Consider the following 15,274-nt stretch of genomic DNA (forward strand, 5'->3'; position numbering starts at 1 on the left):
AACAACTTATACGACTGCCTAGCCCTAGACCAAAACAAATATGCTGCAGTTATTTTGATGGATTCATCAAAAGCATTCGACTGCTTACTCCACTAATTCCTCCTCCTGGCAGCGTATGGAATTTCAGATTCAGCAGAAACTTCTGTAACACATTACCTCTCCAACAAAAGACAGCATGTCAAGAAAAAAAAGAAGAAGAAGAAGAAAAAGAAGACTCTCAACTAGTGGGAAAATATATACAACGGGGTAACGCGGAAACTCAGCTAGTAGGAAAATATCTATAACGAGGTACCCATGGGATTAATTCTTGGACTAGTTTTTTTTTTTTGATGACATCTTATTTTTAATAAATGATTCTGATATATACAACTATGCTGATGACAACATAATTGCCTACGTTCACCATCACTTTAATATATATATATATATATATATATATATATATATATATATATATATATATATATATATATATATATATATATATATATATATATATATTAGAAACGGAGAGCAATACCTTGATTGTATGAGGTTTACGAATAATGAAATGAAACCGTATATGTTGACTTGTGTCGCTTACAAGTGGTTATGGATGGATTTTCTATCGTTAGCTGTGTATGTTTTGCATAGTCTGCCCTTGTTGTATATTTAATATCGGTATGCATGTAAATGGTGTCTTGAGGATTTTATTGGCCTGCTATTATTTTAACCGTAATAGTTTAACACTGCATGTAAGCCTAGATTTTATATATATATATATATATATATATATATATATATATATATATATATATATATATATATATATAAACTGACTTCTCTGCGTTTAATTTTTAATCAGAAATTATAAATTGGGTTGGGGAGGATAGCTTAAATATATGTTGGTCAACCATTATTTATGTGTACCTCACTATTTTTTAAAAATAATATTAACATTTTTTTTTTTAAACCCACGCAGGATCGCAAGTACTTTGACTGATGTTTGAATTAATTGTTATATGTATTGTTGTTTACGTGTCGGTAAAGTCAATTTACATCCAACTTCATGTTTTCTCAGTTATTCTGCTGTATTTAATAAGGTTTATTTTGTTTCAGCTGCGCTGTAAAATTATATTCTCTCGATCAACTAAAAAAGTAGTATAAAAATTTCGTCGCCTATTAAGTTGTTCGGTATACTCCCTCTGTTCTGTCAGCGTTTTGAGTTTGTAATTTTGTTATAAAAACAAACAAAAATATTTTAGCGAATGCCTCGTGATACTCTTCACGGATGAGGTAGACACTACAAGTCATAAGACCAAAGTGAAAATAAAGGTAACGCAAACATTAAGTTTCCAAAAGCTTGAAGTCTCCGCTATGTTGAACCGATTCTTTGGCTTGGAAACAAAAACATTGTGAAAAAAAAAATGTCAGGGGGCAGTAGAAGCAGGTCAGCTAATCTACATTAGGTAGTTTAGTACTATCGTCCCGCCCACTGTTTTGACGCCGTGCCGTAAACAATGATAGCGGTCTCGAGAGTACACCGTTTGTTTACAGGTCAACATCGCTTTACATAGACGCAATAATTGTCGAAAATGCTATTAGTGTCATTTATAAATTGAAACAAAAATATATATCATGAAAAAACTCCATTTCTCTATATATAAAAAAATCAAATCGGCAAGTCCTAAAGGTGGCCCTCTTTAAATATTGTGTACTTCTGACAGTGACAGGTGTAAGGTGGAGATGTTTGCATTTGCAACATGCACAATGGAGAGAATATTGGCATACCTGTTACTTTTATGTACTGTGGCTAAAATTTCTTTGGATATTGTATTTGTGGAAATTGTAAATGATCTAAACACAGTGCTAACCATAAATGGCTGCACCTACATTCTCGATAACTCCGCCAGCACCAGTCTAAAGTATGCTATCTTCAGCATTTATTAAAATAGTGGGGAAAATCTGTCAGATTAGACAATATCAGCTGCTGAAAGTGTAATGAATGATTACAAAATATGTGAAAATTGAAAATGTTATTGGTTCATATTTTTTGTACAATGTACCTTTGAAATCCAGGAAGTGAAAATGATCTTGTGAATTTTTTAACCCATGCAAAACTTTAAAGTACCATAAATGAAAATTGCTATTGATGGGGCAAATGAACTTTCTACAATAGGCATCCAGTGTGTTGCTACACATGTAGGAGCAACAAGACTCACAGCTGATAACCGCATCAGTAAAATAATATTTATAATATTTGGATCCATGATAAAGTTTCATGTGGAGATATCTTGACATATGATCAGAGGTGGTTATGTGTTACATGAAGTTGTGCTTATTTACAAAAAACATTTATGATACATTTCACAATTAAATCAGCATCTATATTGTTTTTATTTGTGTTAAAGTATTAGATTTTCTATCTGATTAAGAGAATCTTGAGATTTAACTTTTCTCACCCATTATTTTCTTAATTTGTGGACAAGAATAAGAATATTAAATTGAAACTTAACCCTGCTCCTATGACCTGTGATATATTAGAGTTCTTGAGAAATGATTTTGGAAGAATGCAAGACAGTTTTCAGGTTCCAAAAACAGATATCCACATTTCCAATTGATATTTTTTTTAAAAATCAAAACATGTGGGCCATACTATGACATGTCACACTAAAAACACTTTACTCCCTAAATCTCTATTGCCATGTTTAAAAAACAAGATTTACAGTAATCTTCAAAAAAAAAAAAAATTTAAACAGAACCATGTAAATGGTAAACAGTCATGCTTAGAGCTCCTATAAAACTATCACTGGGGTAGTTTATACAGCAAATTATCATAGAGGCAAGTTTAATTAATCAAAAACAGTACTGATAAAGAGTAGAAAACAGTTTTTAGAAACAATTTGATCACTTCAGGCATCATTTATGATAAGTTGTCATTACCAGTTTAGTTGTAGATTTCTGTTAGAAGCAAGCAGTGAATTTTGATAATTTTCTTTCATTCATTTTATAAATTATTCAAAGAATTTTATCAGGACTTGTTTTTCAGAAATGTTGGCAGTGGGCCCTAAAAATTCCTCTCAAGCAGGCTTTAAAACGTCTTGGAAAAATTATAAATTACATCTGCCTGACTAGCCATAAAATGTCAGATGAACCACTGTATTCCAGTCATAGAAAATCACCAGGTCACATGTTTGGACTCACTTTTGGTTCATAAAAGCAGTGAAGGATGGTCCAGCATCAGAGAATAACTTATACATGTCCAAAGCTATGTGTATATTGTGCTGCAAAGATTACACATACAAAGATTAAACATAAAAAGATTACACATACAAAGATTAAACATACAAAGATTACACATACAAAGATTAAACATACAAAGATTAAACATACAATGATTACACATACAAAGATTAAACATACAAAGATTACACATACAAAGATTAAACATACAAAGATTATACATACAAAGGTTAGAAAAACTATTGTGTCAACAGCATGCTTTTCATCAGTTTCCAATTGATTACAAATCATATTCGACCATCTGCCTGCATAAAATTTTACATGGCATAAGTCATGCAGAGAATCATTGTATCCCCTCACACAAAAATCCAACCATATCTTGCTCCAGAGTTTTATAATTTGGAGGAATCTAGTCAGCAACAATAATGTTGAATTGGTGTTATTTTTGGGAGATGGAGCAGTGTAATGTACATGATGTGCTGCAAGGGTGTGACATGGACCCTCACATTTTGATGCTATGTATTTTAATCACAAAGACAGATTCTTGTTTCAAAATGCCTTGCAAAAATGCTGATGTTTGATTTATATACATTAAATAACCAATGTGTTGTTTGTTAAGTATGTGATCAAAACAAATCTTGTATGAAAATCTTGGGTTAGTATTTAATTAAAACTTGAATAATGAAATGGGATATTCAGAAATAAATTATCTCCATTTATAATGATACAGAAATGCTTTTGATCATCACATTTTGAAAGGGTAATTGTTTTGCTAATTGGAAATTTACTCCAATTTTTAATCTACTTTTCTATTATTATCTTTATCATTTTTAACAAATATGCTATTAGTGAGTGCCATTTATAAAACTGGTCACTTTCACAAAGCACCATGCATTTCATTGATGTTTTCTTATCCAGTATTTTATTTCATTAAATAGCAAAGCAAAGACCGCAGACCACTGCTCGAGTAGTCTTATTATTTTGTTTAGTAAAATAAATTAAATTTGAAAACCCTTGTCATTTTCTGTCATAAATGCAAAGGTCATTGACTCTGGGAATTTGAATCTTTTATATTTGGTAAGTGCTTGTACTGCTGTTGATTCAAGATATCTTCATTATTGATTTCTTCAAACCACTGCCCCAAAAGATTACTTTTGTTCTGCCACCACCTACCTGTAAATAATGCTGGATTTATAGTTTTTGGCTCCGCTGGTGATAGACCAAAAGAGCTTATGGAATGGCCTGTTGTATGTCTGTTTCCATTTTTCAGTTTGCGCAAGTTTGTTTTTGCTAATCATCCTAAACTCCTTGGAGGCTTGCCATGAAACTTTACACATGCAGTTCTAAATAACAGTGCTGTTCAAACATCCAGTAAGTATAACCACCACATTGGCCATCTTCTTATTGCTACTCCTCCTATTGTTGTGTCAACACAAATTTTCACTGAATGACTGTTTATTGTGTCTAGTTTATCCTAAATGAAATTGGTGCCAATCTGGCATCCAGTGTGGCCACCACAGTGTCTTGTTGTTGCTGCTCCTCCAGAGCAGAATGTCCTATCAACATTTGGTTTTCACAGGAAGACATTTTATGACATCAAGCTGGCCTTAAATCAACATTGTGCCAATCTGACTTCCAGTATGGTTCCAATATGGCAGCAACATTGGCCATGTTATAAATCTTTATGCTCCTATTTAATGGGTTTTCATCAGATGACTTCTTATGATATTTGGCTGGTACTAAATGAAAACAGAGCTCTGCAGACATCCAACTTGGCTTCCACAATGAGCATATTAAAAACCTTGTTGCAAATTCACTTGAACAAAGACGGTTATAGTGGCATGTGGTTTTTGCAAAGTCTTCTGATGATGTCTTGTTTGTCCAGATTAAAAATGGTTCTGATGTTACAACCGGTATCATTGCCATGGTGGATAATTTTCATTATATCACTTGTGAATATCAGAGATGGTTTCAGCACTCAGCAGGTAAAAAGATAAATGTCGTCTTTTCATTCCTGGAAATTCTTTTCGGACAGTAGAACATGACTTCCCTTGAGGGACGCTTTGTTTCTAGAGAAGTGGACTAACACTCAGAAAAAGAATTTTTATTTTCTACGTCAGTACCATTGGGTTGGTTCGTATTGTACGTCAACTGTTGAAGTAAAACTCTTCATTATTTTTACCTGGTCATTACTTCAAAGTAACAATAATTAACATATAATTGTTCGTACTTTGAAAGGAATATTATTATTTCAGGTACAAAAATAACATAAATTATAGTAAACCAGTAGTCGTGAAGATTGTAAATTTTTGTACAACCTATATATATGGCCAATATGTACAAATCTCCTTGGCTAAGGGAGGGAAAAAGATTCTAGTGCCAGGGTATACAATGTCTTGAGTAAAAATAATTGTGTACAGAAAGATTTGGGTTCCTAAGATCTTTTTTTCAAAAATGTCTTGGCTATAAAATGGTCTGGGTACAAAAAGTAAAGGAATGGTTGCTGTAGTCTGTACTGCTGCTGAGTTTTGAGTTTGCACATTCAGTACTTCTTTACTATAACACTGTTCCTAGTAGCCTTAACTAAGGGCTGCTTTATAGGTGAGGTTGCCTTTGATTTTAAAAATAAGTACATAATATACCTACATGTAATAATGAAATAGGAACCATATCATATCCACCATAAAAGAGGGACCTTATAATAAGAGTGTACTGTATATAACATTATGCTTTGTAAAAGTTAATATCAGGTTTTAAAAGTAAGTATAACATTGTGCAAATTGTCTTTGGCGTCTGTGTACCAATAACTTAAAGGTTTATTGGACTGACCTACTTTAGTTTAATATTTTTATTGTATTCTTGAAATTTGATAGAGGATTATCATATCAGGGTAATATATCTTGCAGAAACTGCAAATTAATTTATGCTTTCCTTTTTTATTTGCATAGGCCCAGAGATGATTCAGAGGTGTCTCGTGTTAACATATCTGGCTTATGCTACAATATTAAATCTTGCTTCTGGATTGAATAATGGACTTGCTTTGACTCCACCCATGGGTTGGTTGACATGGCAACGGTTCAGGTGTCAGACAGATTGCATAAGATATCCAGATGATTGCATCAGGTGATTTTTGTCTTCATTGTGTTGGGGAAAAGATTAATGTTGAAATACATGTACTTAGGTGAATGACACTACATTTGTGAATTGCAGCCTTAATAAAAGCTCAGCTGGGCATTATGGGATGGCCAGTTGTCTGTCTGTCTGTCTGTCCTAAATGCTGTGAAGCTTTACATACACATTACTCCCAATGTCTAGTTTCATCCTAAATGAAAATGGTGCAGATGAGACATCTAATATTGTCACCACAATGGCCATCTTGAAAATCTTGTTACAACTACTTTTTTGGAATGGATAGTCATACAAGGGTCTCACTAAAAGACCTTTTATAATGGCTACTTGGTCCTAAATATAAATGGTGCTGATCTTTCTTGTTATTGCCTTTCTTTCTAAATCGAAATCATATTGACATGGGGTTTGCACCAGAAGACTTCTTTAGATGTCTCGTTGGTCCTAAATGAAAATGGTGCCACTCAAACATACAGTACGGCCACAATAATGGTTTTTGTTGAAAATCTTGTTAATGCTAATCCTCCTAAATCAGGGGTGCACAAACCCAAGCCCATGGGCTGGATCCGGCCCGTGAACATGTTCTGTCCAGCCCTAGGGCAGATTAAAACAACACAGAAATCTGGCCCATGAACAGTAATTATATTAAAGATATTAGTGTTTGCAGCCCTCAAGTGGTCTTAGAAAATGCAATCTGGCCCTTGGCCAAAAAAGGTTGTGCACCCCTGTCCTAAATGGATGGTCATATTAACATGGAGTTTAACTTAAAGACTTTGTACTTGGTCCTAAATGAAAATGATGCTAATGTGACATCCAGTATGACCACATGACATCCATCTGCTCAAACTTCTTGAATATCTTGTTATTGCAACTCTTTCTAAATAGAAAGTCATATTGACATGGGGTTTTCACCAGAACACTAATTATCATATCTAGTTGGCCCTGAATGAAAATGGTGCTTATCAGACATCAAATATGGCTGCAACAATGAACATATTGAAAATGTTATCACATATTCTCCTGAATGTTTGGTCGTATCATCATGGGATTTTACGGAAATCTTCTAATGATGTCTAGTTTGTCCTCAATGAAAATGGTGCTTATCTTACATCCAATATGGCTGCCACAGAGGCTAATTTGAAAATCTTATTGCATAATATTATCAGAGATGATGTCAACACACAGCACTTAGAAACAACCAGTGGTCTTACTTTTAATTCCAGGAAATTCTTATCAGTCACTCCAAGGGACTCTTGTTGTCTTCAGCAAGGAAACCACACATTTCTGTTGCTTGGTAGTTAAGGCTTTATATAGTTGCCAAGTGTTGCTCAGTTTCATGGTTATCCCTTCGGTTCTGGTTGTAATTAGAATGGGCTTACCATTCATAATAGGATCCCAGTAATTATATTGTTCCCATCTGAGTGTGACTGTGGTAAAAGTTGACTGCTCTTGCATTTTCTCATGCTCTTACCTATTCTCCCGATGTAAGATATTTTATGGAGAAAGGATATTTTTATAGTAAATTATATTTCTCCAAGACTACCTTCATGAACCGTGATTAAAATAAACCCTTAGAACCTCCCCACAAATGCAGGCATCTTAAATGATGTATCACTGAAATTTAAACCAATAAGCACATGGTGCAAGATATAGTTTCTAAGCAGAGACAGGGGAGGTAATTTTGACACTATCTTGGACGAGTTTTTCCCCATAGATATGATATAGCCTGTATATGGGAAGGACAAAATTTTCTTATTTGGGGGAGATCTAAGTTTGTGAGGTAGCATAAGTTAAAAAGTTCCTAACATAAATATGATCAGGTATGTAGTCTTGGAGCTTGCAATTTATGCTAAAATTTAATTGCTTTCCTAATTATATTTCATCACATAATTTTGCTGAGCATAGCAAAAAATAGTTTACTTAGTGTATTGGCTAAAATTTTGTGTATGCTTTTCAAATTGTTGATTGACAGATATGTATGTCTACATGCATGTACATGTTTTCACATCACATTATTGTGTGATAGATATATATATGTCTCCATTCATGTACATAGTACAACATATGTCTGCATTTGTGTGCATATTACATCACATAATTGTATGATTGATGTATATATGTCTGTATGCATGTTCTTGTTGCAGCATCACATAATTCCCCTTCCTATGTTCAGCTTAAAGATAGAGACTTTTGACAAAGAGATAATATCATAACACAGTTGTTGATGTGTGCAAGTTTTGGGGTATTCTTTTATCCAACCTTTTGGAATGAAGTTTGAATGATAAGAATGGTACAGTAGTGAGGATGGGCTAGGTGTGGATTAGGTAATTGGTCTACATGTTCACATGTATGTGCTTTTTATATTTTACAAAATTATTTAATTATTAAAACAAATATGTTATTTGTAGTGAAAGGCTGATTCGAGTTATGGCAGACAGAATGGCCGCAGATGGTTACCGTGATGTGGGATATGAATACATTACCATAGATGATTGTTGGCCTGCCATGGACAGGGATTCAAATGGAAGACTGCAGCCTGATCCTAAACGATTTTCCAGTGGAATGAAAAACCTTTCAGATTATGTGTGTAGACAAAACTACTGTAAACTTTTACTACTTTGGTTATTTTATTCTGTGAGAAAAGCTTGCCATAAAGTCTTATTTTGTCTGCACAGTTACAAGATCAAATTAGAAAAGATGATGTGGCTGTATGAAAAAGGTAATTCATTCCAGTCATTAAATATAAAATGAAGCCTGGATTTTTTAAAGCTTATACTGTACTTTAAATTAAATTGGCATAGTCGCAAAGTATTCTGTCTATAGTTTTAAAAAAAAATTCTTAGTGAGGATAAATTGTATAGTGTAAATTTATTTATAATTTTTGTGCAGATAGATTTTGGATGTTTGTTGAAGAATTAATTGATATTCATTTGCACTTCAGTATGGGGATGTGCATCTAACATAAAGTGATATTTATTGCTAAACTAAAACATACATCAGGTATTTAAATTTGTGGCTTATAACAGCATTGACGGTAAGTTGAATTGGTACCCTGCATATAAATACCATGAATTCAATTGTTTTCAAGGGTATCAAATTTCATGCTGTATGGAAACTTGTACAGAGGGATAATTGTCAGTATTACAATTTGGTTTACAGGAACCCCCCCAAAAAAAACCAAAACAAATTCGCATTAGTTTTTTTTATTAATGCATAATGATGAATAGTGTTGGGATAAATTTATATGTAGTTTGGCCAACAAGAGTATGATAACAGGGGTTTGAATATCATTTTAGGAAACTTTGAAAACATAACAGAATATATATATATATATATATATATATATATATATATATATATATATATATATATATATATATATATATATATATATATATATATATATATATTTGTTTATGGATAATTTGTCTTAGTATAAAATGTACAGGTAACAGAAAGTGTACAGTTAACACATTAACCCCTAGCAACAACTTTATGGGGCAGGAGGTAGTAGCCTACTGCTGAGGTCTGTACAATCATGGTCATGCATGATACATTAAAGTGGGTGGTATTATAGAAAGGTAGACAGATGTAGCTCTACAATGATACCAAATAATCTGGAATATCTAGTTGTACTACAAAATACAGATAGAAAAACCTCATTTTTTGGACCTGCCTTTTTTTAACCCAAAATTCACCCATGGTCGGAATCCGATTTTGTGTCTGGATTTTAGACTTTTTGATCTCTGATCTAAGGCAAACCGGTATGAACTGCAAACAGACGAATGAGCCTTTGCAAAAAGTAGGATAAGATGGGCATTTGGAATAAAGAGTGGTCTCCATACAAAAATAATGGCTCCGTTTAGCAAATAAAAAAATTAAAAAAATTAAAAAAAAGGCCAGCTTTTACCCTTCTGCTCATGCGCGAGTCAAATAGCCAATGAAAATCAATGTTTCTAATACCACTAGCAGTATGTTATTGAAAGATGACCAGGGATTTGATGTTTTCGAGTCTGTTCAGAAATGGCTTTCAAAATGTGTTTCCTACTCGATTTTCAGGCAAAAATGACAAAAAGCTCCAGGGTTAATGTGTTAACAGATGTTGTACTTTAGTTTTCTTGTGTGTTGCTGAGTGTTGTTCAGAGACTTAGTATGTATACTTATTTACAATAAACACCACATACACAAATTTGGGTCCACTTGGTCAACTTTATGTATTTAATTTAATCTCTTTGTATGTAACTCTCATTCTAACACTAAGGAACTCATTGCAAGTGGTATCATCATTTGTAGCAAACTGGTTACAATCTGCACCCACAGGACAGTGTAGCATGGTCCTGGCTACAATTATAACATTGGGTATTACACATTGTTGCACTTAATGTTAGACTGTATAGCATGGTCTACATTTATAACACTCGCACACGTTCACATTATATTTCTAGTTTATCTTAAACGCTACTGCATTGTTATGCGCAGGTTCATTCAAGAGGACTGAAATTGGGAATATATGAGGATTTTGGCATCAAAACATGTGCTGGTTATCCTGGCAGCGAGTTCTACATGCAGCTTGATGCTCAAACATTTGCGGACTGGGGAATTGATCTTTTGAAGTTTGATGGCTGTAACTCGGATCCAGATGATGCAAAATTTGGTTTGTACAGTTTATACATAAAGCCAATTTTTATTCTTTGTATCATGTTTTTGAAATATCTGTTTGAAATACAGTTGTGGCTACTTTAGGCATGCATCTTGAGTTTTGTTAAGTAGAAGTGCATCCCATTCTTCACTGGTTCCACATATTAAGCTATTTAGTACAGGATATGGGGGCCCCAAGTGGCCAAGTGGTTTAAAGCACTGTCCGTTACGGATCACTGCCATCTCACCTCTGTCTGCGCAAGTTTGAGTCTCAGATTCAGCCAGTGCGGGTATGTGAGAAAGCTTGCCAGTAAGCTATTTAGTACAGGATAATGATTCTAGGCCTTTACCTTTTAATGTGTATACGATTCCATTTGTATGTCCATCTACCACTTTGCCAAAGTATATATTTAGCTTTGTAATTCATCATTATTTTATGTGTATTCTTTTGAAAAGAAGGAAATAAAGTTAGAAGATACACAAATGCTGTATCATTTAGTGACAACATAGTTCAAAACTGACTGATTTATTATACTATGAAGAGAATACGTAATATGGCAAAGAGATCAAAATGGTGGTCTGCACTGAAGAGGCAAGTGATGGCAGCAATATGCTTTTTAAATTATTTGAGAATATAGACAATTTCGTGTGGAAAGTTGACATTTTAAACAGTGCGGATCATTATCTTTACTAGTAAAAATAATGTGATTTTATGGTAACTAGTCGTTTGAAAATTTGATTTCAAACATGAACTTTAAAATGTGGGAACCAACATGGATGACAGCACTAAAGTAGCAAGTGAAGGCAGCAATGTGGTTGCTGATTTTGTTGAAAAGTTTGACAATTCTTGTGGGGAAAAATGTTTTAGGAAGTGCAGATCATAATTTTGATGTCAACGAAGCAGAGATCATGATAACTGTTTAGTAGAGACTTTGGTTTTAAAGCTGAATTTTAACATGTGGATATCAAAATGGCAGAGAGTCCTGAAGCAGCAAGTGATGGCAGCGATGCGGATGCAGATTTTGAAGAAAATATAGACAAATCTTTGTTCAGAAATTAATATTAGAGGCATTGGGGATTGTGAATTTGATTATATTGAAATGAACTGAGTGGACAGTAACTTGCTGGATTGATTTATTGATGATGATGAAGACTTTGACAGTTTTCAGACTAACATGACATGTGAGAGCTGCTGATAAAGTTCACCCATATAACCAGGTTGGATGGACAGTGATTCAGCACCAAAAGTTTCATCTTGTCATTATTTTGATCTGAAATATGATTAAGATCTTGTCATTATTTTGATCTGAAATAGGATTAAGATCTTGTCATTATTTTGATCTGAAATGGGATTAAGATCTTGTCATTATTTTGATCTGAAATGGGATTAAGATCTTGTCATTATTTTGATCTGAAATGGGATTAAGATCTTGTCATTATTTTGATCTGAAATAGGATTAAGATCTTGTCATTATTTTGATCTGAAATGGGATTAAGATCTTGTCATTATTTTGATCTGAAATGGGATTAAGATCTTGTCATTATTTTGATCTGAAATGGGATTAAGATCTTGTCATTATTTTGATCTGAAACAGGATTAAGATCTTGGGCAACATTCAGTTACAAATAAATCTTTACACAGATCAGGAGCACCTACATACTGCACAGAAAGGTACTCTAGTTATTATTTCAAATGGGTGAGTAATCTGTGAAGGCAAAGACCTTCATCACGTGTCCACCCAGGGCCCCCTCCAACCACATACAAGGAGTAATGATTTGTGTTCGGCTTTGCAGAATTGCAATGTAGCAATCACTTTGGCATCCTCTTGAGTGACCCTATTTCAGTCCACAACTTAATTAACCTCGTTGTTAAAGTTTTTTTCTTTTATTTTAGTTTTATCCCAGTCTCTTGGGATTTGGAATATATTTTGACTCAACTTGCAAGCCATGGCAAACTGCCTTTGGAGAATAAATAAGTTTAATAAACAAAGTAGCATATTGCCTAAATCCTAATTGCATAGCAAATGACTTACGTGTTAAAAAGGCATATTAGCCTAAAAGCCATAGTGGAGATCATTTTGAAGCATTTCATAAAGTGAATTACAAAATCATGTTTAGTAGTGGTTATTATTTAATTGATTTGTTTCAATATCAAATATAGTTGTGAGAGCTACTAAGATAAAGAAATAGTGGTTCCTATTTAATAGATTTGTTTCTGTATGCAAAATAGTTCTGACAATTGTTCTTTGTTTTTTCACTAAGGTGAAAAAACAAGGAGCATTTGTTTTTCCTTTATTGATGCTGTGACACAACTCATGAACTTGCTGTTTATGAGTATATTTTCTGCTTTAATCAGACCTATCATATTTATAAAAAAAAAATATAATATTATAAGATAGTTACCAAGAAAATAGACTTCTACATTTTGATGAAAATGAACATTCAATTAATCTTTTAATGAGAAAGTGTTCAGCTGTTTTGTTTTATGACAATTGTATAAGAAACATAAGATTTTTACTTCTTTACGACACCATAGTAATGCAGAATGTTTTTCCCAACCTGTCTGCTAAATTTCATATTATCTGGCTTTGGTTGTGTACATATACTTTTGTATGTGCAGGTTACCCAGCGATGACATTTTATTTGAACAAAACAGGCAGACCAATCCTTTATTTCAACGAATGGCCTTTGGATGACAGGCTGCATGGAAGAAAGGTAATTTGGGCATAAAGTAAAAAACCATTTTCAATATTTCCAACATTACAAATGTTTAACCCGACTCAGTGCTTGGTTGGACATTATGATTGGTATGCCTCTACAAAAATTTCATTGTATACCAGATGACTACATGCTTATTTGTTTGGGATATTTATTACAATCCAACCAGTAAAAAGAGCATTAGTAATACTGAATTTATAGTTAGAAGATACTGTTAACTAATGTTTTACTTAAAATATAAGGATGTTACATTACAATATGCAGCACACCCTCACTATAACATGGTTCCAGTTATAAGGCATGTATAGTCATGGAATCAATTCCATTATGTAATAGTAAATTTATGCTCATAATGCACTTTATTATAAGGCATTCTCATTATAAGGTACTTTGTTATAACACCATTCTGTTACGAGGCAAGTACAGTCATATATCCCATTTTATTATGTGATATAAAGTTATCGTATTTCATTACAAAGCAGTCTCACTGTAAAGCAATATACTCTGTAACTGCCATGAAGTGTTATAATGAGGGAGCACTGTATCCTGCACTTCATAATAAGACAGTCTCACTATAAGGCAGTATACTCTTTGGCTTCCATGCCTGGCATCATAATGAGGTAGTCCTGTTTTCTGCAATTCATTATAAGGCAGTCTCACTATTAGACAGTAAACTCTTACTTCTGTGCACTGAGATTCCGATGGACATTGTTATAATTTGTGAGAACTTTATCCTACACTTTGTTATAAGGCAGTCTCACTATAAGGCGATATATTGTGACAACATAATCTTACAAGTGATGTACTGTGTAATTTAACTCGGAATAGCGGAATTGTAAAACAAGCAAATTATCCCTGTACTATCTGGGCATCTTTTGATTTAGGTCTGCCATGTTTTGTTGTGTATTCTTCTGTCCTCAAAGGAAATCCAAGACACAACAGTCACATTAATGGAGGAAGGAACATTATCATCATTGATGACCACTCCGATGGCCTAGTTGTTAGAGCATTCGCCTTGGATGCAGGAGGTCGTGGGTTAGAACCCCGGCCGAGTCATACCAAAGACTAATAAAAATGGTACCAGCAGCTGCCTTGCTTGGCGCTCATCATTAAGATGTAATTGTTAGGACTGGGCAGCCTAGTGTCAGGATAATATGACTGGGTGGGACATGATGCTATATGTCTGCGAGATATCACTCTAAACTGTCACACTGCAGACATCATAGCGATATGACTGAAAAATTGTTAAAGATACGTTTAAAATCTAACACAACACACACACACACACACTCATCATCTTTGACAGTTGCATTAAGATTTTGAGGGGCCCCGAGTGGCCGAGTGGTCTAAAGCGCTCTTCGTTACGGATCACTGCCATCTCACCTCTGTCTGCGGCGGTTCGAGTCTAAGATTCAGCCAATGTGGGTATGTGAGAAAGCTTGCCAGTAGCTTCTCGAGGGTCGGTGGTTCTTTCCGGGGTTTTCCCGGGTTCTTCCTCCACCATTAATACTGGCCGCCATGTATAGCCTATCGTGTGCTGAAAAATGGCGTTAAACCCCACAACAACAAC

The 15,274-nt window shown here is 34.0% G+C and overlaps 1 protein-coding gene across 4 annotated transcripts in view; it reads left to right on the forward strand.

The window, feature by feature from the left end:
- The first annotated feature begins 1,212 nt into the window (after positions 1-1,212).
- Positions 1,213-15,274, forward strand: part of LOC149773226 (alpha-N-acetylgalactosaminidase-like) — a 41,162-nt gene continuing 27,100 nt past the window's right edge. The window contains exons 1-6 of one of the 4 annotated variants that reach the window (XM_089946619.1): positions 1,263-1,314; positions 4,493-4,593; positions 6,171-6,345; positions 8,757-8,931; positions 10,828-11,002; positions 13,607-13,701. In XM_089946619.1, the coding sequence (XP_089802745.1) occupies positions 6,179-6,345; positions 8,757-8,931; positions 10,828-11,002; positions 13,607-13,701 (612 nt within the window). In that variant the 5' untranslated portion in view covers positions 1,263-1,314; positions 4,493-4,593; positions 6,171-6,178. Of the gene's footprint in view, positions 1,315-1,390; positions 1,537-4,492; positions 4,594-6,170; positions 6,346-8,756; positions 8,932-10,827; positions 11,003-13,606; positions 13,702-15,274 lie in introns of those variants that run through there. The other 3 variants (XM_089946620.1, XM_089946621.1, XM_089946618.1) reach the window with 3 other exon arrangements.

Source organism: Sinohyriopsis cumingii, unplaced genomic scaffold, assembly GCF_028554795.1.
Source record: "Sinohyriopsis cumingii isolate HCF-2022 unplaced genomic scaffold, ASM2855479v2 utg000810l, whole genome shotgun sequence".
In the NCBI taxonomy this organism is placed as follows: Eukaryota; Metazoa; Mollusca; class Bivalvia; order Unionida; family Unionidae; genus Sinohyriopsis; species Sinohyriopsis cumingii.